The 24,756-nt window shown below is 43.2% G+C and overlaps 9 protein-coding genes across 9 annotated transcripts; 2 read left to right on the top strand and 7 right to left on the bottom strand.

Annotated features, from left to right (window-relative positions):
• Nucleotides 1-37: 37 nt before the first annotated feature.
• Nucleotides 38-4,946, bottom strand: BDB00DRAFT_841957 (uncharacterized protein). Its single transcript, XM_053124854.1, has 9 exons — nt 4,390-4,946; nt 3,927-4,310; nt 3,746-3,806; nt 3,568-3,663; nt 3,166-3,324; nt 2,900-3,084; nt 2,430-2,838; nt 1,403-2,311; nt 38-1,311 (listed from the first exon to the last, which is right to left on the bottom strand). Exons 1-9 carry the CDS (start codon nt 4,513-4,515, stop codon nt 431-433), a joined length of 3,210 nt encoding a protein of 1,069 aa, XP_052975939.1. The 5' UTR covers nt 4,516-4,946; the 3' UTR covers nt 38-430.
• A 1,140-nt stretch (nt 4,947-6,086) lies between these two features.
• On the bottom strand, nt 6,087-6,714 carry BDB00DRAFT_876107 (4'-phosphopantetheinyl transferase; the record flags this gene model as incomplete). The annotated part of the gene is made up of 3 exons (XM_053127440.1): nt 6,087-6,199; nt 6,304-6,389; nt 6,533-6,714. The coding sequence occupies 3 exons, from the start codon at nt 6,712-6,714 to the stop codon at nt 6,087-6,089; spliced, it is 381 nt and encodes a 126-aa protein (XP_052975938.1).
• A 543-nt stretch (nt 6,715-7,257) lies between these two features.
• On the top strand, nt 7,258-9,302 carry BDB00DRAFT_841951 (kinase-like domain-containing protein). Its single transcript, XM_053124853.1, has 7 exons — nt 7,258-7,507; nt 7,658-7,849; nt 8,004-8,080; nt 8,168-8,396; nt 8,504-8,811; nt 8,911-9,144; nt 9,222-9,302. Exons 1-7 carry the CDS (start codon nt 7,351-7,353, stop codon nt 9,270-9,272), a joined length of 1,248 nt encoding a protein of 415 aa, XP_052975937.1. The 5' UTR covers nt 7,258-7,350; the 3' UTR covers nt 9,273-9,302.
• On the bottom strand, nt 9,264-12,523 carry BDB00DRAFT_841941 (uncharacterized protein). Its single transcript, XM_053124852.1, has 12 exons — nt 12,397-12,523; nt 12,141-12,334; nt 11,958-12,033; nt 11,767-11,871; nt 11,554-11,686; nt 11,375-11,484; nt 11,162-11,242; nt 10,798-11,014; nt 10,124-10,678; nt 9,899-10,038; nt 9,722-9,820; nt 9,264-9,644 (listed from the first exon to the last, which is right to left on the bottom strand). Exons 2-12 carry the CDS (start codon nt 12,164-12,166, stop codon nt 9,564-9,566), a joined length of 1,623 nt encoding a protein of 540 aa, XP_052975936.1. The 5' UTR covers nt 12,167-12,334; nt 12,397-12,523; the 3' UTR covers nt 9,264-9,563.
• A 1,596-nt stretch (nt 12,524-14,119) lies between these two features.
• Nucleotides 14,120-16,043, top strand: BDB00DRAFT_790875 (uncharacterized protein; the record flags this gene model as incomplete). Its single annotated transcript, XM_053120996.1, has 4 exons — nt 14,120-14,401; nt 14,516-14,758; nt 14,900-15,182; nt 15,259-16,043. 4 exons carry the CDS (start codon nt 14,120-14,122, stop codon nt 16,041-16,043), a joined length of 1,593 nt encoding a protein of 530 aa, XP_052975935.1.
• Nucleotides 16,044-16,164: 121 nt separating this feature from the next.
• Nucleotides 16,165-16,820, bottom strand: BDB00DRAFT_770204 (SOH1-domain-containing protein; the record flags this gene model as incomplete). Its single annotated transcript, XM_053119865.1, has 3 exons — nt 16,165-16,429; nt 16,526-16,622; nt 16,718-16,820. The coding sequence occupies 3 exons, from the start codon at nt 16,818-16,820 to the stop codon at nt 16,165-16,167; spliced, it is 465 nt and encodes a 154-aa protein (XP_052975934.1).
• A 239-nt stretch (nt 16,821-17,059) lies between these two features.
• BDB00DRAFT_841934 (uncharacterized protein) lies at nt 17,060-19,767 on the bottom strand. Its single transcript, XM_053124851.1, has 3 exons — nt 19,061-19,767; nt 18,383-18,958; nt 17,060-18,264 (listed from the first exon to the last, which is right to left on the bottom strand). Exons 1-3 carry the CDS (start codon nt 19,677-19,679, stop codon nt 17,519-17,521), a joined length of 1,941 nt encoding a protein of 646 aa, XP_052975933.1. The 5' UTR covers nt 19,680-19,767; the 3' UTR covers nt 17,060-17,518.
• Nucleotides 19,768-19,896: 129 nt separating this feature from the next.
• On the bottom strand, nt 19,897-22,768 carry BDB00DRAFT_876101 (uncharacterized protein; the record flags this gene model as incomplete). The annotated part of the gene is made up of 4 exons (XM_053127439.1): nt 19,897-20,469; nt 20,570-20,615; nt 20,737-20,958; nt 22,545-22,768. The coding sequence occupies 4 exons, from the start codon at nt 22,766-22,768 to the stop codon at nt 19,897-19,899; spliced, it is 1,065 nt and encodes a 354-aa protein (XP_052975932.1).
• A 911-nt stretch (nt 22,769-23,679) lies between these two features.
• BDB00DRAFT_841927 (uncharacterized protein) lies at nt 23,680-24,178 on the bottom strand. Its single transcript, XM_053124850.1, has 2 exons — nt 24,047-24,178; nt 23,680-23,897 (listed from the first exon to the last, which is right to left on the bottom strand). Exons 1-2 carry the CDS (start codon nt 24,153-24,155, stop codon nt 23,761-23,763), a joined length of 246 nt encoding a protein of 81 aa, XP_052975931.1. The 5' UTR covers nt 24,156-24,178; the 3' UTR covers nt 23,680-23,760.
• Between the last annotated feature and the right edge of the window lie 578 nt (nt 24,179-24,756).

Here is a 24,756-nt window from a genome sequence, read left to right as displayed (position 1 = left end):
CATTTTTATAATCTTCTTATGTGTGATTATTATATTATTAAATTGATAAAACACAAAAAAAGACGCATTTCTTTATTCAGCAGAGAGAGAGAGAGACAGACAGAGAGACAGAAAAAAGAACAAATTAAGGCGCGCGCGTGTGTGTGTGTGCGTGTGTGTGGGACGTGTGGCAGAGGAGGGGGGAATAAATAATAGATAAGCTAGATGCGGGAGAAGAGAGCGAGAGAGGTTGTACCTCTTTCCTTCGCTTATTTTCCACAAGATGATATGGTTGAGGAGTGGTGCTTTTCTTTTTTGTTACGCGTGTACGTGCGTGCGTGTGTGTATGTATGTGGTGTTTGAGGAAGGAGGAGGTCGCATGTGGCAAGTGCATGGTGGTGTTGTATAGATAGAAATGCAATATATTAGATGAAACGGAGCAGCAAATGATTTATTTCAACGGCGGTTGACCTGCAGCAGCATTCAAGCTTGATTGTCGCATGGAAAGTTGATTCGGCCGGAAGTCAGACGAAGGATGCTGGTTAGGATAGGGTAAATAGCCTTGTTGTGCGTAAATGGACGTGGGTGAATGCTGCTGATACTGATGCTGCTGCTGCTGGACTTCGAGGAAGCGGACATCGTTGACGGACGAGTTTGCAGTGGCAGAGGTAGCCGTAGAAGCGGATGACATAGTGGATACGGGCGACGATGCAGACGACGCATTACTGTGCTTCATCATTTGCTCTACCTTCTTTAAAAAGTCCTTGGACGACAAGTCGGTGGGCTTGCCCTCCTTGAATTTCGGGTCTTGCAGGAACGGTTCCAAGTCTTCGGGCACCATGCAAAACTCGTCAAACGACTCGAGCATCATTTCAACCACGCTGATCGAGGTGAACGAGTCGTCTTTGAGTGGATCTTTGGAGTTGGTCGTCAGGATATTCGGTGCAATCACACGCGCAAGGTTGGGTATATCCATACGGCTGCCCACGTCGGTCGTCACATGCGAGAACGAGGCAACCCAGCGGAAAAACAAAAACAACACTTCAAGAGCGTCGCGGTTGACGCGTGGTAGCATGCAGTATGCTAATTGCAGCACACGCTTGCACGCAGTCGTGTCACTCAGCTTTAATGCGCATGTAAACAAGCCATGCAGCTTGTATGTCATAAGTGGATCGGGCAGCTCACGCAAGAACTTTTTCAAGAGAGCTGCAATTTGGATTGACGGCTGGGCAAATAGATCGACGTCTTGTGGATTTCTGTCAAGCTGTTCTGTCAGATCCTTAAGTCTTCGGATGTTACCGTTCTTTCGGAAAATGCCTTCCACCGACATGTCTAAAGTGTACAGGAGAGCAGAAGAGTGTTAGGAAGGATCACCGCATACATGCAAGGTCGATACTGGTAAGTATGGAAAAAGAAGCATTACCCATTTGGCGCATAGCAGTAACAGAGTCATCGATAAATGCGGCAACGCGCACAGGAGAAGGCGATGCGCCCAAATTGGACTCAACCCCAGTGCGTTCAGTGAGCAAATCTAAAGGAACGCCAAACGTGCCGTCTTCCTTTGCCTTGATCTGCTTTTTGCCTCCGCCATGCATTATCGACGTGAAAAACTTGCCCCAGATGGACACCTTTTTGGTTTCAATCAAGTTCAGCAGCTCGCTCAACGAAAAGTGCTCGCGGACATAGGGCTCAATGTGCACCACCGCCACGTGCCGAATGATCATATCCTGCAGTGCTGAAAGTTCCGACAGATACACTCGGGGTTTGCCAGTGGTTGCACTGACGTTGATGTGGGTTCCCAATGTGGATGGTGTGTGCTGATGTCTGCTAGGCCGATCCGTCACCTTCTTTGCAAAGTCTGGCACGTCCTCAAGGCGGATACCCTTGCTGCGATAATCCTCACCGCCACCATCTCCTCCCTCGTCCTGTTCTTGCGGCAGAGGCGGCAAGTTCTTGTGTTGGTCCAGGCGTGGTCCACTCAGACTCGACTCGCGTGCTGGAACCCCCGAGCGGGTATTATCTTCGTCTTCCTCGGAGATGGGAGTCGTCTTTTGCGTTGTGTTGTAGACATTGCCGAGAATCGTCGATCGTTTGGCTGTTTTAAATGACCGTGACACTTTTCGGTTGAGGTTTGTGGCTGGAACGTTCTTGACATCGGTGATATGCGTCGGATACGCAGGCGTGTTGATTTGTTTCTCGTCCACAGGTGATGTAGGAAACTTGGATTGTTGCATGGTCGTGGGCGATGCCGACACCTCTTTGGTGGGAGGCACATCCTTTGGCAAATAAGGTTTGGTTTTGATTGAAAAGTCAACAGACGATAGCTGACTGTCTATCAGACAGCAACAACGCATATATCACATATCACATATCACATACAACAAGGGTTGAATGAGTCCTCCAAGCCTTCATGATATCTGTATCCAAAGTTTCTTTTCTTGTTTCCTTACCAGTGATCTGCAAGAAATTGCAAAGACGGCTCAATGCTACACGCAGCAGATAGGCAAATTGTGTGAGTTTGCTGACATATTCAAACGGGGTCGGCACTTCGGACTCGTGTACGCCTGCACAAGATGAACACAAGGCGGATTGGGATGCTGAACTGAACGTGGCATTGCGGAACTCGCGAGCGAGCGGCCTTTTGCACTGGCGACAGTTGAAGCAGTTAATGTGCCACCGTAACTCGCCATATTTGACACATTGGTCCTCCACCGTAATTCGACATACGTGACACAGGTCGGATGATTGCTTTGCTTTCACCAGACGCTGGCTGTCTCGACTATGGCCTTCCTTTCCTGCAACTTCCATCAACTTGGCCAGCAGACGTGACACGGCAACTGGACGACCCAGCACCAGTTCCTGTTATCAAAGTATTAGAGTTAACAAGCCTTTTCGCCGCTAAATACTATTAACTCATTACCAGTCGCAGAGCAGTTGTCAGCGCCACCCGAATCAATATTTTAAGGTAATGTGCTAAGCCAGTGACTAAAGACAGCAACTCTTGTGTAATGCCGAGTCGCTTCATTTCTTGAGTCCGCGAAAGCAATGAGAAAAAGTTGATGATTTTTTTACACAGCATCTTCGCTTCTCGTGTGTACTTGAATTCTGTATATTCAGCAACAAGAGCAACTGTGTTAGCGTTCTGCATGTACTGAGCAAACTAAAACAATCATCCTGGTTATTTACCTCCTTGGTCATATTCGTGATGTATCTTGTCAAGTTCATCCACACCTGAAAATAAGGCTTCGACATGGACCAGGAACCGCTCCGATAGACAAATGCCTTCCACATAGGCACCGTTTGACACGTGCAGCAACATCTCCGAAATACAAACCGCGGAAGATTCTACATGCATATTCAAATGGTGTGTGTGTGTGAGAACACTGTTTTTCCTAAACATACACAGTAGTATGGATCCTCTTTTCTCCTACTACCAAAACCATCAGTGGATGGCAAAGCTAGAAGCAGAAGAGTACAAGAAAGAGCCCCTCTTCCCTGCTTGCTCCAAATACCCTTTCCTTCCCCTCTTTCGCAAAACGCTCTCTCTTCCCCTTCAACCCTCCTTCAAAGAAAAGCAAAGGTAATAACCTTCAAATGCTGATAACACTGTCCATATACGATACACTTTTTCTTCCATATCCCGTTGTTTCTCGGCCAGTTCCACTGGATTTTTTGGCAGCAGCTCTAAAGTAATCAATTTCATTAATATGTTTCAGGAAAGGTCCCCAGGGGGGAACCAGCACAAAAACTGAGTCGTAAAACTTACCATGATGGATGATGGTCTCCTTGTCTCGTAAGGAAGGATTAGCGATCCTGACGTTCCAATACTATAATATATTATATGATTAATTCCACTCAATATTTATTATTATCCTTATTACCACACCACGCTAAAAATACGACACTAATATATATATAAAAAGGGCATATATATATATATATATTACCTTGTGAATCATGTAGCATTCCGGATGCCAATGCTCGACAATATCTTTACGGTCAATCTCGACATATTGCTTGAGGATGGCCATTTGACAGCCAGCACAACTGACTGCAAACTGAGTTGAATAGTGGAAATGGCAAAAGACCTGGCCATCATGTTCATAATACGAGTCTTCAGGGCCAAACACGGTGGAACATGCACTGCATGTAAAGTGATCGGTGTGGTATTTCTTGTCAAGTGCAATAATATAGGGTCCTCGCAGGGCTTCATTGCACTTGTCGCATACAAGCCCAAGTCTTCTAAAGTAATCGCGCTCGCAGAGCGGTAATGTTTGTCCCTCATCGGTGGTGAATGGGAAGAACCTGGCTGCGACCGGCGCATTACAATCCTGTTTAATAATAATATTTTTATTGAACATATGCATAATGGGTTGTGTAAGACATATGTATATGCAAGCTGGGCCTTACCATGCAAGTGAAACATTCTGGGTGAAAAGTGCCATCCAGGGCTCGCACCAGTCGATTACCAAGAGGTTGATGACACTTTGAGCATGTCGGTACTGTGGGAGATGGCAGCTCGTTACTACTTGTCATGGCAGTCTGGTGCTGCGATCGTAGGCAAACAGAAGATATGGAAGGAAGAAAGAAAAAGAGAGAGAGAGAGTAAGAGAGTATATATAAAAGAGAGGGAAAAGGAAAAAAAAGTGTGGGGGAGAAGGGGTTTGTTTTGTTGCTTAGAGAGTGCCTTGTTGCTCAATAGGTGGATGTACTGTGTATCAGTGTTATGGGATATACACGTTATTTATGAAGTGCTTGGAGCCTCTGGCAGGTGCGTGAATTGTATATGCCGTTGCTGTTAATATTGTTTTTCTGAGCACCTCTCTCTCGTTTCTCTTATTTTGCTATTTTTTTTGCTGTGTGCGTAACAGTAGTAGTGATAGTAGTAGTAGTAGTAGTAATAGTGGAAGAAAAGGTAAAGAAGAAAAAAAAACACACAGTCTGTGTCTTTTTTTTAGCTGGTCGCGTGTAAAAATAGCAAAAAAGAATTTGATCCGACTTGAGATTCCTTCAGTTTCTTTAAAAAGACCAGCTTCTGCCCTTTCGGTTGTTTTATTAAAGTCTTTTTTTTATACCGTACCACCCAGCAGAGAAAGAAGGAAGGGTAGGGGTGAAAGGGGGGCAAAGCAGGACAACGACGCAGGAAAGATATGGCGGCTAAACAAGTAAAGAAGACGCAGAGGGTGTGGACTAGCAAGCGCCGGAGGAGAGGAGGGGGAGGAGCGACGACTTACAAGACAACTCTAGAATATGGAGTGCAAGGAAGGACCCAGCGTAGAAAAATAATAATAAAGACAGCCAAGCCATGACATGCCACTGCTGAAGCGGAGCCCCGACACACCCAATGTCGTGCCGCACTTCCTGATCAGGCACTCCCCACAGGTGCGGTTCAATCTGACTCTACTGGTCGTGCTTCTTTTATTCTGTGCTTTGACGAACAGACCTGCGTTTGTGTAACCTGCAGTCGGGGAAAGGGTAGAGAGGGAAGCAACAACACCGTAGTATGATAAACTGTTATCGGTGGCATTATGAGGCGCCAGCACAAGTGGCGGCTGTGTGCACTAGGCTTGGGGGCGCGGTTACTATTTGAAAGGGGCTTTTTCATCTAGTGCAAAACAGCAACGACTTGCCAAAGAAAGAGAGTCAGATTGGACGGTGATATTATGCTTCGAATATTTGACATTATTTCCATGACAACAAATTCAAAAGTTCCGTTTCCTGGAAACGGAAATGAACGCGTGCTCCCACGTTTGATGCAAGTAAGAATGACGCCATACGCATAATGATGTAACATCGCAACAGAGAAAAGAGTAATACAGCAAGCTTCGCGTATAAAGTCTTTGTTTGGTTTATGCTGATGTTGCTGGTTGAGCATACAACAATACATCCGTGATACTAGAGTCATCCGTAACACTAGAGTCTAACACTTGATGATTTCTATCTTTACTGCAGTAACTGTGGAATGCTTTTGTCCAAGTAGATGTACGTCCATACCATATTTGGGACGACCTATTTTTTTTGCGCTACCCAATCTTCCTTCCACCGGGCTGCTCCATGATTTGCTTAAGCTTGCCAAAAATCCTTTCACCTTGTCTCAAGCTGTGGAGCTATCCTTCCAGGACCACTTGAGAGATAGCATACTCGCCATCATGACTTAATGCAACATGAGATCGTCTGATCCCATACGCTTCACCATTCGCCACGTGCAAAACCGGTTTTCCTTTTTGTTTAATGTCATACAAAAAAGTTAGGTTCAAGAAATATTATCTTGCCAATGCTAAGAAAGAAAGAGAGAGACGTGAAGCCATCATCAATGATACGTACCTTGGTTTTTAGCTACTGTCACTTGTTTCCATTCTAGTTTGTGAATCGGATAAAGTGCCTTGTACACAGCTTCTTTGATACACCATCTATAGAAAGAAAGAGAGAGATTTTGTTTTTTCCAAATAGATAAAAAAATCTTAGAGATATATGACAAGGTATCACTGATTATCCAATGGTTGTTTATTCTTTTTGCCTACTGTCCCTTCGTTGTTTGTATCTATAAACATACCGCGATCCAAGGTACATGACTTGTTGATCAATCGCATTGTCGTCATGAGGAAATCGTTGAGTAAATTCTTTGAGTTCTAGAGGACTCAGTATACGTGTGGCAAGTGGTGTCCGTCCCCTTCGTGCTACGAGCGAGGCTATTCGCTGCAAGTGAACAAGGTCAACACCAATGCCCAAAATCATTCCATGAATAAAAAAAGAAAGCGGCGCCGCTCCTTCCCCTTCTATCGAAAGCGGGTTTAATTCGGCTTGACTGCATATCAATTTTTCTCTCCCTCATGGTTATGTGATCTTTCAGAGCAACATGCAGCAGCGTATCGAGCGTGAGAGTATCCAAAATCATGCATCGAATATTTGCAACATCACACACACACACACAACTCGCTGTCCTCTCCTTATTGTCCATGTGATACATCACCATCAACGTCCATCTTGGCTGACTAGTGAGAAGTGCCTTTTGACACACTACCGCTCGTGGTTTTAAGAAGGAAACTATAGCAACGGAAACCTACTGACATCTCCAGAATTGGACATGTTAGCAACCTTAGGGCTTAACCCAAATCTATTTCCCATAACACATATAACACAAACCCCACTTGATTCGTTAATAAGAATATTATGTAGAGTAGTAGCAGAGAGTGTGTGATAAGATCACGCACAACCTAAAAGTTGTATTATTCGAGTGGGGCGTATGTGCTTCTTTCTCTTTTTGTTATCAATAGCGACTACTACTGCTGTCATCGCTACTGCTGTTATTATTGTTGTTTTAAGGAAATTTTGTTATTGTATGAGACTATAGAGCGCTCAGATCGGAAACCTATGCGCCGGCGTTTCAAAGCAAAATCGCTGCGGACGAAGCTATTGAGCCTTTTGTTCCACAAGTCCACATACGATAGCCTCATGGACCTAACAATCAATGGCACCTACAAACTTTTGGACAAAGTTGGTGGTGGATCGTTTGGCGACGTCTATATAGGTAAGAAAGACTTACTGATTTTCTGTTGGTATGGTCATGATTCCCTAAACGATCATGGTTACTAAATTATTGTTTGATCACTTTGTTCGTCTTCTTTCAATGTGGCTGAATGTTAATATCATTGATTCTAACATAAAATAACTGCACCAGCCAAAAACATTGTAACGCAGGAACTATTCGCTGTCAAAATCGAAACGAATTACGTTGATTGCGATGGTCAGCTGCATCGCGAGTACGATGCATACAAAGAGTTTGACGGTCCCCAAGCTTATTACTTTCCGCAGCCCAAATACTATGGTGTCGAAGGAAGGTACAACTGCCTGGTAATGGATTTGATGGGCCGTAAGTTTGACATATTTGAGTTCCTCAAAAAGAATGCCAAAATACCTGATTTTCTTTTGTTGTTGCTGTGGCCTTGATGCCCTGATTAATAGGAAGCAGCTGTGGCAAAAGTATACATGTCTAAAGAAGATAGCTCATTGTTACGTTATTATAGCATCACTAGAAAACGTTTTCCATTTATGCCGTCGGAAATTCTCGTTAAAAACTATCGTACAACTTGGTGAACAAATGGTATGTTGGCTATTCTAAGATTCGACAGGTGTAATGAATTCTTTTCTAACTATCTGTTTTTTCTTTTTTTTTTACCCATACATCAAGCTGTCTCGCATCGAATTTATTCATAAAAAGGGATGGCTTCATCGAGATATCAAACCGGATAATTTCTGTATGGGGCTTGGCAAGAAGGAACACATATGCTTTGCAGTGGATTATGGATTGGTCAAACGCTTCAAAGACCCGGTCACCCGAAGGCACATATCATTCAGGGATGGTAAGAATCTGGTTGGTACCGCGCGCTATGCTAGTCTCCATTCTCACAAAGGCTACGGTAAGTATTGGGAAATTTCTATACGTCGTGATATTTTTGAGGAAAAGAATATCCCAAGAGCCATGCTCATATTCTTATCTTCTATGACTCTTGGATTGTATTATTAGAGCTATCGAGACGAGATGATCTCGAGTCTCTGGGTTACTGTTTGGTGTATTTCTTCAAAGGGAAGCTACCGTGGCAAGGCATCCAAGCCGAAACAAACGAAGAAAAGTACCACAAAATCTACAAATTCAAGAAGAAAACGAGCATAGAAAAACTCTGTGAAGGCATGCCCGAACAATTTGTGCATTATTTTCAGTATGTGCGCAGTTTGGATTTTAAAGACAAGCCAGACTATCCCAAGCTTCACGGCCTATTTGAAAAAGTGATGAAAGACCATAAATGGGAGACGGACAACAAGTTCGAGTGGTTGGTAAGGATTTGATTTTTATGCTTTTTATTCCTCTCTCTCTCTCTCTCTCCCTTATACATATGCATACTGACTCTTGCACCTTTGGTTGGGGCGAATTAGGGTAAGGCATCATATCTGTCCAGTATCAAAGCACGATTACCGCCTACAAAAGAACCTGTAAATCCAGTAGCGACACCTGCACTCAAGCCTACACTGAATTTTGCTTCTGGAAAAGCACAGCCGAAGAAGCGACCGACCAAATCTCAAAAGAAGAGACAGGCTCTTGCTGAAGGAAAACCTATCCGATTAAAACCTAATAAATACATACCCAAAGCCATGCGCGCTAGGTTGGGAGTAAGTTGCCGTATTTGTTGCTATTGTTAGATGTTGGATCATGACTCAATTAAGCTGTCTTTCTTCTTCTTCCTTAGATCACCCAAAAAACGATCCCACGCGAAGAGTTCAAGAAACTTTGTGTATAAAGTGTTAAATACAATACATACACCTCTGCCTCCCCCCCCTCACACACACACACACACACACACACACGCCACTTTACTCCTCCTTTGTTTATTCCTCTCCCCACATGACATAGCACGCATAACATACATAATAAAAAGAGAATAATAGTTGATCTTGTTCATTGTAGCCTTTGATAAATCATATCTCTCCTCCATCTCGGTTCAATTCATTCGACTATCCAAAGGAGATGTGTTTTTAATAAATAGATGCACAAGTGATTTACCCCCTTTTCCCAATATTTAATTAATTGATTAGGCGTGATAATCTCCAGATTGTTCCATGTCTACACCAAACTGCTGGTATGTTACTTTGTACCTCAACCGCAGAGGTTCCTTTTGTTGATGAAATTACAGAGGTGAGCTTTTTGTTGTTGCCAAGGGGCCATGTGTGCAGAAAGTCGAATTAATACCTTATTTGGGTTATGCAATGCAATATTCTGCGTTACTTGATTTTCGGACTTGGGTGGAATCACTTCAGATGATTGTGGCTCCATTTTCAGTTGCATTGACTACAGCGAACAAGAAATTCAAACCTTTTAATACCACCATTCTATACGAAAGGACACTCGTTTCATGATCCAAGTTACCTTGGGTGCAGCCAACCGCAGCATAAGCTGCTCCATGGGTGCTGTGGATTGGTTGGAAAAGAAAGCTTTGAGGCGCCAGATTGCATCATTTTGGACAATTTCAAATGTGATTTTCAGGCCATTCTTGTTTACCAATTCGACTATGGATTAGAGTTAACAACCGTTTTAAACATCACTGCGCATTCTTTCCCCCACTGCTTTTCTTTTCTTTAGTGTAAATTTTACCTGAATCGTGTTTGATGGTGTTGCCGTTGTTTGCAGGAGCTGGCAAAGTTTCTTGTGTTTGTTGATGAGCAGCACTAGGTGTACCCATAGATGATGACGACAGGGTGGGAGATACAATAGGAGGAGGAGGAAGTGCATGCACTGCGAGCGAGGAAGAAGTCGAGTGTACAGGTGATGGGGAAGACGAGGTCAAAAATGCAAGCGGATCAATCAGTTGTTGCTGAGAGGGTTGTTGTGGTTGTTGTTGCTGTTGTAGTTGCTGAGCAGGTGGAGTCGATATCGAAGCGCTGGTACCAAATATATCGCTGAGTTCATCGAGCACATTGACCGGTTTAGCGGTACCACTGCTTGGCTGAAGTTGCGATGATGAGGTCGTGGAAGAGGGTTCATCATCCAAATCAATCAAGCTGATCGCTTGACGTGGTTCCTCTGCTTCATCCGTTTGTTTGGGCGGCTTTCCACTGATTTCGTATTGTGTATCGTATAAGCCCTTGGCAACGTCGGCAAACTTAGACATTGCGTTGTTGATCATATCGTTCAAAGTCAATAGGTTTTCTGTAAAACAGCATCATTGATAGATTAGTTACACTAGAGTAGAACACGTTTTTTCCTTCACATATACACTCTATTCGAGTGTGTGTAACTTTTCGTTCTCTGATTTTGATTTCCTTTACCAATTTTTTCAGGGTCCTCCTCTTCTTGGATCATCTTTTGAATTTTCGGCTGGGCCCCGGCGCTCGAGTTCTTGAGTTCCATCAAGGTATCATTGCGTACTATCTGTTCCCCAGGTCGTACATTTTCAAGCATCTCGTACAACAAAATAACCTTTTCTTGAATTTTGTGTAGCTCATCTTCAAACTTTTGCTTGTAATTTGGACGTTGCCGTTGATCCTGGATAATTTGTTTTTTGGGAACTTAGTAACCCCTTCTCTCTCTCTCTCTCTCTCTCTCTTTTTCGTAGTATTCCTCTCATTCTACATAAACACCTTCTCTTCCGCTCTCACGATCCAATTGGTATATATGGTTTTGTCTTCTTACATAACCAGACATGACTTTCATAAGTTGATTCGCTTCTACAAGATCTTGTGGTCGTCCTCTTCGAATAAGCTCTTGCAATTTCTACGTTTATATTAGAAAGAAAAAAGCAATGTTACACACATGGAGCTTAGAGAAACCAGCCAAAACAATAACAGCAACAGCAACAGCAGTAATAGTGTCCACACATCTAAAGCGTTTCATTGATCCACTTACCGCTGACTGTGCCACACGGTCCTCTTCTTCCAATTCTTCAGCTGATTTCAATGATTGAGACGGTGCCAATGCTGCCACCGAGGAATCTTTCAGTTCTGGGAAGCGATAACCTACATATCCAGTGAATTGGCAATTAATTTCTCGTTTTTCTTTTTCTTTTTCCCTTTCTGTCAATGTACCTTTGAATCGTAGCAACCGATACATATCCTTAACATGCATCAAATCATCCTTGTGCCGAGACATGTCTGCCAAAGCAACTTTCCATTCCTTGATCATATACAGAATACGCTGAATCACCGGGTTTGGGAATGGCTAGAAAGATCAAAAAACAATTAACATATATCATTAAAATATCGCTTGTCCCAAAGAAAAACTAATACTGGTTGACTTACAGCAGGTCGTTCAGGAAATTTGCGTACAAGTTCGTTCAGAAATTCTTTGGTGGCGATTTGTAAATGGAAGGGGTATCCACAGTTCTTGACGCAATTATCCAGCAGCTATTATCCAACCATTATAAACATGTACAAGTATACAAAGCGATTTCACTCTTTTTCTTCCTTCCTAGCTTTTTCCCTCTTGTTACCGTCAGTGCAAGCATGGCCTGGTTCATGTTTTTGCTATTGATATGCTGAACAATGCTTGTGGCTGCTTCTCGAGGACTATGTAGAACCACAACAGGAAACGTTATTTTGTTATCAGTTTTTTCTTTTCTTTTCGGCTGAATCACTGGTCAACTGCCCTATATTCCAAGAAAAACCACACTTACGCATTTGCTTGCTTCTTGTTAATCATTTCGCAAATCTCGATGTTCAGTGCCAAGTCTGGCTCATAACGTGAAGGGCTGCATGCACCGTCTATTTCCACAACAAATACGTTCACACGTCCCGAGAGAAGAGTCAAACACGTTTAATAAGAGCGAGAGAGAAAGTCGATTAAAACATAATTCTCCTTTCTATACAACTAGAAAAAGAAGTTACCGATGAATTCTTGTATCGGAGACGACATTATTCGTATATATTAACTGTGCGCCAAGATGTGCCTCTCTTTTTTTACTCGTTGCTAGCTAGCCTAGATGGTGTGTAAGTGTGTGCGTGTGTGTGGGAGAGAGAGTTCTGGTTATAAAGTTTAGAAGAACGCACGACAACGTGGTACGTATCCGCAAAAACGCTACCTGCTACCTTGTCGGCGGCTTTTCAAATTTCGCGTTTTGGGTACAAATGCTTGGTGCGTCTCAGCCTTGGCTGGCTTGGCAACTATGATAGTAAGCGATTGTTAACACTGAACGCATTTCGTGACTTGATACTAGTGGCCACGAGTCTTGATCAATGAACTGGCTCCAGCAGGAAAGTTAATCTCGTCTTCTAAAAGGATATGCATAATCCAAGATGCACTAAATACATACACTCTGCTGTTTCTTAAATACGCATGCTAAGCAGGTAAGCGCTCTCCTATTGTTCAGATATAATCTCAAGTCCGCTTTTCCTTGTAAAACGTAATATCTATGGTAGGTTTCATACCAATAATCCGAAGCAACAAAAGTGCCATAGGAGAAAAGGTCGGGTTCCTGGCTGTTATAATAACTTTTTTGCTTCTTATAGCATAGACTAAATAAGTGAAATTATCAGTTTACTAAACTATTGTCTATAAGATATGCAATAGTAGCAGAAGACACATACGCTAAGTCATGCTTTTCACGCTCATTCTTGGATACAAACCGCATGTGGCAAATTGGAGCGGAGGAAATAACTTCTACCTTCCGCCTTCCGCCTTCCGTGGTCAGTGGCTACAAGCATTTGGTTACAGACGTTTGTGGGATTAGGTAGAGATCACTGAGTGCTCTTTATGATAAGGAATTAATACGTTCGTGTTCTGTAATTGTACAGCAGCACATGTTTCGATCTTAAAAGAGATTGATTAAGAAGCTCAGAAGGGGAACATAATCTATGACACTGAATGCTACTTTTGCGACAAACGCATAGCAGCAGCGCACATCTTTAATGCAGGAAGCTCAAAGAATACGCTGCTGAGATAATTAAACCTTGTTCGCAGAAAAAATGTCATGATTACAGTTGATATTGTACTTATATAGTCTTGTTTTATTAAACTGCCATCTATTACTGCTATTTTCTGTGGACTCTACTTTAACATCATGCATAACATCATCGACCGTTTTACAATGAAAACCCTGTTATCGATCCTACTATCATTGTCGTGAGACAGAGTTCTTTTCAAGAATGCTATGGAGAATCCATTTTAAAATTTGCTTTTCAGCGAGAGCTTTGCTAGCTTAATGTCAACAGCGATGATGACAGCAGTGCTACACGTCCCGGTGACGGCTAAGTCTCTGACATTTTTACACTGTTATTTGAACGATTTTAGCAGCGATTATGTTACATCCATAGGATGTAGAGAGGTGAAGGATTATGAGCTCATCATATATCAAATTTTATAGTACTGTTTGAAACCTTTAAGGATCTCGGTCTGCTGAATTGGTGAACGAAATGATATAGGGTGGAGGAGGAGCGTAATAGCGGGAAACGGATGGACCCAATCGGAGAGTTTCTTTGCAAGATGCTGGACAGCCGGAAACGGATTATTATCCATTTTCGGATTGTGCAGGATGAAATAATCAACTAAAGAAACCTGGAAAGCCGACTAAACAAAATCCCCTTTCTGTCCCTCCCTCTCTCTCTCTCTCTTTCCCCACTTTTATTTGAGCAAAGAAGAACAACACGCCCGAACACAATGAGCCACAACAACGAAAACTATTACTACCTTGGTTTGGACTTGTCTACACAACAGTTGAAATGTACTGCCATGAATGACACGCATGACATTGTGCTCGAGGAAGCTGTCAACTTCGACCGGGATTTGCCCGAGTTTAACACAACACACGGAGCTATTCATAACGGTGACACGGTCACCTCACCGACTATTATGTGGGTCAAGGCAATGGATATTTTGTTTGATCGCTTAAAGAAATCACCAGTGGCTGGAAAGATCCGTGGTATTTCCGGTGCAGGACAGGTAAAAGAAAGTGAATTTGGGACCTAGTGGTGAAAGTAGTGGTAGTACTAGGGTGGCAGTAAGGAATATGTTCGTTTATATACTCACATGGAAAGGGTTCTAATGATCACTTAGCAACATGGAAGTGTCTACTGGAGCAAATCAGGCATCGAAAAGCTCAGCAAATTGGACTCCCAAAAGACGTTACAGGAACAACTCTCGGAGGCATTCGAGATTGACCAATCCCCAATTTGGCAAGACGCTAGTACCACACGCGAGTGCCGATCTTTGGAAGGTCTTGTTGGTGGAGCACAAGCGTTGGCTGATTTGACGGGCTCAAAGGCTTATGAGCGCTTTACTGGAAATCAAATTGCAAAGGTAGGAGTCGAAGCGCGGGATAGTCAGCGTGTGTATGTACGAGAAATATGGACGTGGGAGGAATACTTTGTGGGGAAAAGGACAGATTGTAATGCTGAAACACTCTCCTTTCTGCACACACACTCACACATACACACAAAGATTCACAATGATAGAAGAGAGGCATATGACGCAACACAAAACATTTCCCTGGTCAGTTCGTTCCTGACATCCCTGCTTCTTGGTAAACTTGCACCTGTTGATTCTCCCGAAGGGTCCGGAACCAATTTGATGAATATCAAGTCACATCGATGGGAAGACAAGCTCCTTACACACTGTGGTGGTTCGTCATTACGTGAAAAGCTGGCCCTCGAACCAGTAGAAGGCGGTAACGCATTGGGCAAAATTAGTCCTTACTATGTTGAGCGTTTTGGGCTTCATCCAGGTACACAGAATATACCGATGCAGATAGATACAATGTTACGACTAGATAGACTAACAAGCTGACCGCATATGTATAGACTGTGCTATCATGCCATTTACTGGCGATAACTCGGCAACCCTGGTATCCATGAACTTGCACGAAGGTGACTGTGTCGTTTCCTTGGGAACATCCGACACCGTCCTTGTCTATCTTAAACAAGGCGCTGCCAAGGCCACCACCGAATCCCACTTGATGGCCCATCCTACTGACCCTACCGGATTCATGGGCATGCTGTGTTACAAGAACGGCTCGCTAACGCGTCAACACATTCGCGATGTGTATGCATCTGGCGATTGGGACGAGTTCAACAAGTTGCTGCAAACTGACGATACCCAGAATAAGACCGGTTTTTATTACCATATGCAAGAAATCATTCCCTTCGCCAAGGGTATCTATCGATTCGAGAACGGCCAGCAGGTCCAAGAATTTGACACCCCGGCCGCCAATGTCCGTGCCATTGTTGAGTCACAGTTCTTGTCCATGCGCATCCGTTTGCAACGTATGACTACAGTTGAATCCAAACGTATTCTCGCAACGGGTGGTGCTGCAGCCAACACTGCTCTGCTTCAAGTGTTGTCTAATATCATGGGTTTGCCTGTGTACAAGCAAAAGGGCATGAACAGTGCAAGTCTTGGTGGTGCGTTGTTGGCAAAGTATGGTACGGTAGAGGACGGTGTTGGATTCGAAGACATGATGAAGCGACAAGGTACGGCTGAAGAGCCTGAACTTGTTTGTAAACCTGATTTGCGATTGACCAAGCAATATGCCGCACGCGTGGATGAATATGTTCGGTTAGAAAAGTCGGTTGTTGACCAGCAGTAGAAACTTTTTTTTTATTCTTATCCAATCCATAATATTATATCGTTTTCCTTAATACATGTTGTTGCCACTGATGTTGATATAGAGGGGATAAACCGGTGTATAATACAGTCTATTCGGTTTGCTATGATTGATGTTGTACTTGCGACTGTTGTGATGTTGCTGTTGATGGTGGTGGTACCTGCTGTTGTTGAGATAGTTGTGGTTGCGGTTGCTGCTGCTGCTGCTGCTGTGGCTGCTGATGATCTTTTGAAGGACCAGAGTTGCGAAGATACATCCAGTGATAATACTGCATGCGGTGTAATTCTTGGGTATTTTCGGATGTACTGATATGATCTCTGAACTGCTGGTGTTGCAAAAGGTCAAGGAAATGTAATGCGTGCGGATATCTGTTTATACACCGCGATAATAATTTAGCTAGCTGCTGCTGTTGGTATCGAGAAATCCACGACTGTATTATTGCTGATCGCGACATGAAAACTCACACTACAAACTTTGCGTATTCGGGTTGTTTCCAGTATTGTAAATAATCGAGGTAATGAATGAATGCTTCGTCTTTGAAGTATTGCTGTTGAGCTAAATCTGATAGAAAGAGAAGAAGCATGTTGTGTTTCGCGGTTCGTACCATTTAGTTTACAATAACGAATTGGAGGCTGATCAACTTTAGATATGCTTACGATTTAGGTACCAGGGGTTAGATAAACACTGTATAAACTCCAATTCCATTTGGAATCGTTCTTGATCCTCCTTTTCATTAGGCGGTTGCGATGGTGGGGTCATTGAGTAAGTAGGGAAAAAGAAAGAGGAAACTTGCATCTTACCAACTCAGCACCGCTTTTATTGTTTTCTATGAGATAATTTAGATGGCAATTTGAGGGATAGAATGTAAATATGGGAATGCTAGTATCTCTTATCATGAATGCACGTTATAGTGCTTTCTATCGATCGACTTATGTCGCATAAAAAAACTTTCATTAAGAAGCGGCTGGTTACTCATTTTATCAAGATGTGATGTTGGTGTCAAGTGAAAGAGCAACTGCGATTATAAGGAACGAACATCAGTAGCGTATTAATAGTAGATGATATACATAACGATTCTACAGCAAAAGCATGAAAACTCTGTCTACTTTAATTTATCGATTGATGTATATCGTTGCCATCCCCTGTATTGCAAATGTACCTAGAAAACATTAATATCGTCGTGCGCTAAATGTAGCAAAGTATATCATAAGGGCTTTTTAATATGCTTAACGATTAGCATTAGGGGGAAAGGAAGAGGGGAGTCGTATATAAGAAATGCGTCGTACTATACTGAAGGTAACAATAAGTGGAAGGAACATAAATCGGGGAGCACACAAGAGTTGAAGAATGCGGTTTGTTTAAAAGTAGAAGAGAGGAGAAAGAGAAAATAGAAACAGATGACAGGTCGGCGGATGGCAGAGAAGATACAGCATCTCCACAGGAGAGTGAGCTCCAACCTAACGTTTGCGATTTGTGGATAAGCCATGGCCCGAATATTTGGTCTGGGAAGAAGATGGTTGTTGCTGGTCTTGTTGCTGCATGATATCGCCGTTTCCGCTCTGTAATTGTTGGGAGAGAGTCTTAATTTTACCTACAAGCTCAGTGACACTGGGGATGAGAGGGGTTTGGCCAGTTTTGGCGGTGGAAGAAGGGAGGTGGGATTGGGTATGAGCCATAAGCGGATTGGTCCTGCTGCTGCCGCCTTGCTGCTGATGTTGCTGCGGTTGTTGAGAAGAAGCAGTGAGCTGTGTAAGCAGCTGTTGTAGCAACATGGCTTGCTGCTGCTGATGTTGTTGCTGTTGTTGAGCCACTGTGTTATTGCTAATCAGTGAGGCAAGCGCTTGAAGTAAAGCACTATTGGGGTTAGAGCCAGAAGCAGCTTCATGTGATGGCGGTTGTGGTGAGGATGACGATGGCACCAGGTTGGACTGAAGTAGGCTGACGAGAGAATTGAGTGGATCGGCATTGCCTAAAACAGGAGGGGCGGTAGCAGCATTGGCAGGAGCAGAAGAGAACATGGAAGAAGTAGGTGGCACAAATGCAGGGAAAAGGGACGGGGTGGAGGTAGTGGGTTGGGGAGGGTAGCGGAAGGCAGGGGGCGTCATTGTGGTTCCATCGCCGAAGCTGGTAGGCAGCAGAATTGGAGGCTGTTGGATATGTTGAACAATAGCAATTGCGTCATCAACGTGGATGTTATCGTATTCTACATAAAAGAAAGAATGCAAATAACAAAGTATGAGAAAGATTATCGCATCCCCACAGACACATAGACAGTGTTTCCCAATACCGTGCTTGTTCTCCCATACCATGCCATGGCTTACCATCGAATCGTACGGCATCCGTATCCGTTTCAGCACTACGGTCGAATACTTGAAGATAGATCGTGCGAAGAACTTCACATCCTCTCTCAATGATAATTATTGCCTTCACACCTTCGTAGATCATTTGCTTGACAATGGCGTCTCTGGAGACACTGTCTTGCTGCAAGAACAAGGTATGAATGGTCGTACTACGGTTCTGGAAGGCATTTTCAACATAGTTGACAAAGGGACGGTCTGCATCACTCATGGCAATGATTTGTACGACAGGAACATTGCTACCGTAACGGCGGGGCAGAGGAAAATCTTTTCTTCGGGACGCGTTGTTGATGTGGACGCCGGACTGGGGTTTCGGTAAAGATGACGATGTTCCCATGCGAGAATCGTCGCCTTTACTGACACGGCGGCGTGACAGATGGTCTTTGTCGTTGTCGTTGTCATCGACGTTATCACGTCGGGGACGGTATAGGTCCTCCTTGCGAGCCCCTCGTTGACGACTCTCGGGGACATACGAGTCCATTCGGCTCCGGACCCTTTGACGATCCAATGCGTGAGGTTTGCCTCGACACACTTCCAGTTCTTTAAGTATACATAAACATTAATCAACCCGTTCTTTCAAAACATTTCTGATACATGATTAAAATAGTATAAAGGGAACCCAAAAGAAAGAAAGTTACATACGCATTAGACATCCATTATGATATGTTCCGTTTTCTCCACGAACGGCATCAGCACAAATATCTGGATCACCGAACTGGACAAAACCATATTGGCCGTCGTTTTTCATTGTCACATCAAGCACTTTGCCGTATTTTTCGAAAAGATGACGTAATTCGTATCCTCGCAAGCGGTTATTGATATGGCGCACAATAAGTCGCGTACTTGGGTCAAGGTCCAAGTCATTGATTCGTTGCCGGCGATCTCTCCGACTAAGATTGCTGCCGACTCTTTGACCAAGGCGGTTGCTGCTACTGTTGCGGACCGCAGTGCCACCACAATCTTTCGCTTTCTTTTTGCGTATAGTATCGGTGCCATCCGGACTACGGGACCGCTTTAAGCCATTAGAGATGGCATGCACTTGATCTTGTCTTCGTTGTTGTTGTTGTTGTTGTTGTAGCTCCAACTGTTGTACCTGGGCTTGTGGTTGGGGCTGTGAGAGTGGTGTTAGTTCTGAGCCATACACCGGTTGTTGTTCTGCCTCTGGAGCAGCTTCTGGAGAAGCAACAGCGTTGCGAATGCTAGGAGTGATTAGAGAAGATAAGAATTCTCTAATGGCCGAATTCACGCTTTCAGAAGACATTTTTGGGAACGTTGGGGAGAAAAGCTGGAAGAAGAGAAAACACACACGGGAGAATGTGCCCAGCCTATTCCAATTTTTTCGCTTACATGTGACCGGTAAATCAATGCTTTTTCTGGGGTTAAACTTAACTCGCTTTAGAACACCTCCAACGGTTTGGAACGCCGCTATCATAGCAGGACCATAGAATTGGCACGGTTTTTCCAACGGTCGCGCTATTCTAAAACTGGGTATTAAATTTACTGTCACTTCTGCCACCAATTTCAATACAATGTTCAAGCCAAAATATCCGCAGACTAAAACAAATGCTCGAGGGAGATATCGAGAAGAGCACCAACATTAGCGCAGAGTTGAGTGTCTCCAGAGAATTTTTGCAGTTGGTGACGAGGACGACGATTAAGTAAGAAAACGCGGAAACGGTTCTAGTACTCGTTATTAACCGCGATCGCCTTCTTTTCAGCGTCCAATACTCGAGTTCAACTCCCCAGTATTTGTCGAGCTGTTCTCGCATCATTTCATCGTCGTCCATTTTCTCCTGGAGCTCGATGCGCCTGCGGTTGTTCTTAATTTGCTCCTCTTCAGCCTTCGCCAATCGAGCGCGATCATCGTCCAATTTATGCTTGCGCGTACCATCCTCCTTCTCTTGCTCCTTAGCTTTCTTGCGACAAATTGGGCGCTTCACATCCTCAGGTACACTTTGGTTTGTCACACTGACATACTTGTTGTTGAACTTTGGTTGCTCATGAAGCTCATTGTAACAGTATTGAAACTTCCAAGCAGATTTCGCAGCTTTCTTATACAGCGTTACTGCTTAGTCTTTCTTAACTGGCATATATTCATCAGTACTGATATCGTATCGTTTACGAAAACTAGCATCCCTTAACCCCATTTACTTTGTTGTTTTCGCGTTTGTTTCGCGCAAGAGCTTTTGCAAGACAACTGCAGTATCGAGACACCTCTCTTTGGATGTTACTCTATCGGATTGAGAGGGCTCCCAAGGCCAGTTCGTACATCCTTATCTCCTCCTCTTTGGAGAAAATCTTTGTAGACAGTCTCTCACAATTCTTGGAGTGATACATCGGTGCCCTTTGACGAACGAGTGAAGGTGGCAAGCCAGGATTGACACAGCCACACGTCCTCCTCATTGCTCCAGCTCGGACCGCGAATGCCGGCTTTTGCTGCTGCTGCAGTCAACGATTCTGCGACAACTTGGAGGACGGTGATCGATTCGACACGAGATTCATCATTAGGGTGTAGATCGGGGCAGAAGAGTTGGGAGACACTGTTGTTGGAAAAGAAAATGACTTGTAAAGAGGAGAGAGCTTTATTTTAGAAAACCTTTGCTATTTCGGATTGCTAAAATGAAACATGGCACCACCGATCTTATGAATTAGAAGTAATCTTTTTCCTTTGATTTTGTTATTGTCATACAAGGATGGCTCGCCGCACTTCAGTCTACGTAAAACTATTCTCAACTTGTCTATACGTAGAGCGTAATAGCTAGACTCCAAGGGCAACATGCTCACAGTTTTTCCATCGAACTTTTTGTATACAAAACAAAGTGCAAAATCGCCCTGTTGCAAAGGAGCCATCGAGCAAGTTTGCTGCTGTAGTTATTTGAGCTGTGAGCCTGTCGATGAATAAGATAGTATATATATATATATCACTTTTAACATCCACTGCTATTCCCAAGTTGATATTCCTGGATGTCTGACTTAACGTGCAATAGCTATATGTACTCGTGTAGTCATTCGGCGGGCCATTTCGTACTAAAACCCTTGCCCAAGTAGAGTAGATTGCGACTCGCATCCATGTACGTTTGCTCTAAACATAAGGCAGGGTTACTGGGTCCAAATAAGCGCGTTTATTCACAATTATAAAGTATTGGTCGTCGTACATGATGCGTGTTGTTCATTTGCGCTTAACACTATACACGCCTATGAAAGTTGTGCAGTACGTACTATGTGGAGCCATTCAAAGCTAACCGCCAATGAATGAGCTGACTAATCTTTGAAACCAGCTTCTTTGTGCCAGGAAATGTGTAGAGCAAACTTACTTTTTCTATTGGATGAAAAGCGTATCGAAGATGTTCTTGAACTACAGAACTGCTTGTCCTTAAAGTTAGGCTCTTTGACATTATAAACAGAATATACATTGTTATGTAAGAGGTGCATTCGAGAGATAAATTACTTTAGTATATAAAGGAAGAGTTGGATGGTGATGGCAAGTGAAAAAGATGTGTGAATGCTTTGTGCACAAATAAAATGGGAATTACTCACTTGTTTTTGCTCACTCACACGTATTGTGCTCCCACAGCAGGTCGTTTCCAATATATTAGTGCTTCTAATAATGCTTCCTCTGATATGGATCGTTTGCAAATTTTATTTGAACTGTACTTTAAACGAGATTGGCCTACTGTATGTAATTACGATGTTCTATGATTACTGCTGTAGTGCCATCGAATAGATATTTAGCGTCCGGAATGAGGTTAATACTTTGGATTTGTTTCGTACTATACTTTGTCTTAGCTGGCAAGATGTGAAATCCGGAAGCAACAAATCAACTCTTCTTAGATGGCATACTTCACTCTGTATCGCGATTTCGATCGACCTCCGGTTGATGTTTGGGATTCCAAACGATAGTAGTAAAGAGAGATCCATATTCGTACATTATATTAAATTCGCTCTACAACCAACAATCACATACTGCATGTCGTTAGCGAGTAATCATCGGCGACGCAACACCAAAATCCAGCATGTAAAAGCATTGATCATTTCTAACATCTTACTAAGCTTCATTTAATTAATAGGTTAAATTTTGTTTGTGTGCATTGCTTTAGGTTCCACTTCAAAATTACCACCCCAGGACCTTATCGTTACCAGTCGAGATCGTGGGATCCGACGTAACCAGCAAGTAGTGATTTGTGCTGCCATTGATGTGGTTTCCCGAGACGCATGCATTTCGATAAATGTTGGGAAATGGATATCGATTCGAAAATACAGTCGACCGTCCACTTTCCGAGATTTTCCAACGAGCTCTTGTAGTATCGATGTAGTCATCGACAGATCGTCCGTTATCGTCGCTTTCGTCATGATAAGTTACATCGGATATATCACTTTATCTTCAAACTGCCTTCGCAAGGCCTTCACTAGTGGATTATCACTTCGAGAGACATTTTGGTCAACATGTTGCATCACCACATACCGGCCAGGCTTCTTTTCGCTTGATGAGCTTAATGACTGTCCTGTGGTAATATATTACTTGAGCTTGGTGCATACATGATGTTTGTAGGCTGATAAGCTGTAATAAAAGGTATTGCTTAAGGACAACACGCGGTTGTCACTCAAGCTATGTTTCACATTAGTCAAGAGCAGCGAGCGAATTCAAAATTGCTTGATATATCAGTAATATGATATCCAGTACTTCAAGCTTCCATGCCGTTTCGGGCTCCCAAACTCTTTTAACATCCACTACGTATCATAGCTTATTGAATAGCGACACCGCTTATGGTTGTCGAAGCTTCCACAAAGGCTGAGGAGGATAATAGTATATCAGAGGAAACACGCGTAGGATATATAAAATAAAAACAAAGGAAAAGCAGCAACAAAAATCACGAAAACTGTTAGTGCATTTATTATAGCGGTAATAAGGAAGCAGCTTCTTGTTGTGAGCCAATTTTGGCATCTTTTATATCTCGCTTTTCAATGCCGTAAGTTAGCAGAAACGGTAAAGTTATTTTATGTTTTCGTCCGGTGCAACAACGGAGATGATTTGGGGAACTGCATCCAATATCTCAAATAATAGCTTTGGCCTTTTGAGACCTTACACTGTCTTGAAATGTCGTTTCAATTGTCCAAAAGGCAACAAAAGTCAATTTGTATCTTTTGGATGTGTAATTGAAGTTGAAATAGTGTCATTTTAATAATATTGAGAGCGTTAGTATAACATCTTTTGGATGACTTCCAAAATGTTTATACTGGATAGAATAAACATGGTCACACAAGAAAAATAAAGTTTATCCTGCAGGGATAAAAGAAAGGTCTTCCAAAAAGGATTTTATACCGAATAAACATGTTTGCTCACTTTATTCGTTTGATTCGCTCCAAGCTTCTTGGTAAACGCGTCTAATTTGACTTAGTTGTACTTCTGAAACTCGGTAGTTATGTAATTTGAATATTATATATAAAATCATTCGACGTTGGGTGGCATCTGTACTAAGAGGTAAGATATAACCTCTGATATGATGACTGAATTGATCGCATTCCCCATTTAATGGCTTGTCGGTTTCTTGTAATAACACCATACCAACGGCACTGGTTTCTGTCGTACTCGCGGCTGTTCTTCTTCGGAACCTTAAAAAATCTTGGCAGTGACATGGCAGCAGATCGCGGGAAGCACAATCAGCAAGAAGCCGGTAGCCTGCAGGCGTTTGTTCTCGAAGAACTGTAGATAGGAGTGGCTCGGTAATATTAGAATCATGCGATGATCCAGGGCAGTTGTAGCTAAGTTAAGCTCAATTGTCAGTGATCCATTCATACTAGATAGCAATGTGACATGAAGTAAAAGTAAATTAGCATGACACCTACTTGATCCAGCATATGCGACCATTCGGCGTGAAAACAATGTCCTGTGCTACATAACAGTCAGACAGCCATCCATTGTAGTACGCGTCTTGAATATTGTTTTCGCCTGGATTCTCGATTCTTAGGTTGAGTCCATCCACGAAACCGAATACACGTTGCAACGATGGTTCGACATGCTGTATGATTGATGCAAATCGAGCCATTTCTTGCTGTGATGACCAACGAATTCGCCATCGCCTGTCGTTCTCATTTGAGAAGACCTTGTACAGCGTCTCTAGACCAAGATTCCTTGCTCTCGAGGTAGTAGCTGGCACAACACCATAGAGGGAACCGGTTGTGTCCTGTCTGTTGTATGTGTGAAGCCAGGTCAGAGTGAGAGCCAAGACGGCTTCACTTGGTAAAAACCGTTTACGACCACGCTGCTTTAAAGCCAGATAAAAGCGCACGAACCGGCGATGCAGGCGATCGAAAGCGGCAACAGTGAATCCACAGCAACC

This window comes from Zychaea mexicana, assembly GCF_025766255.1.
Source record: "Zychaea mexicana strain RSA 1403 chromosome Unknown BDB00scaffold_83, whole genome shotgun sequence".
Classification (NCBI taxonomy): Eukaryota; Fungi; Mucoromycota; class Mucoromycetes; order Mucorales; family Lichtheimiaceae; genus Zychaea; species Zychaea mexicana.
This window is presented reverse-complemented; position numbering and strand designations above follow the sequence as displayed.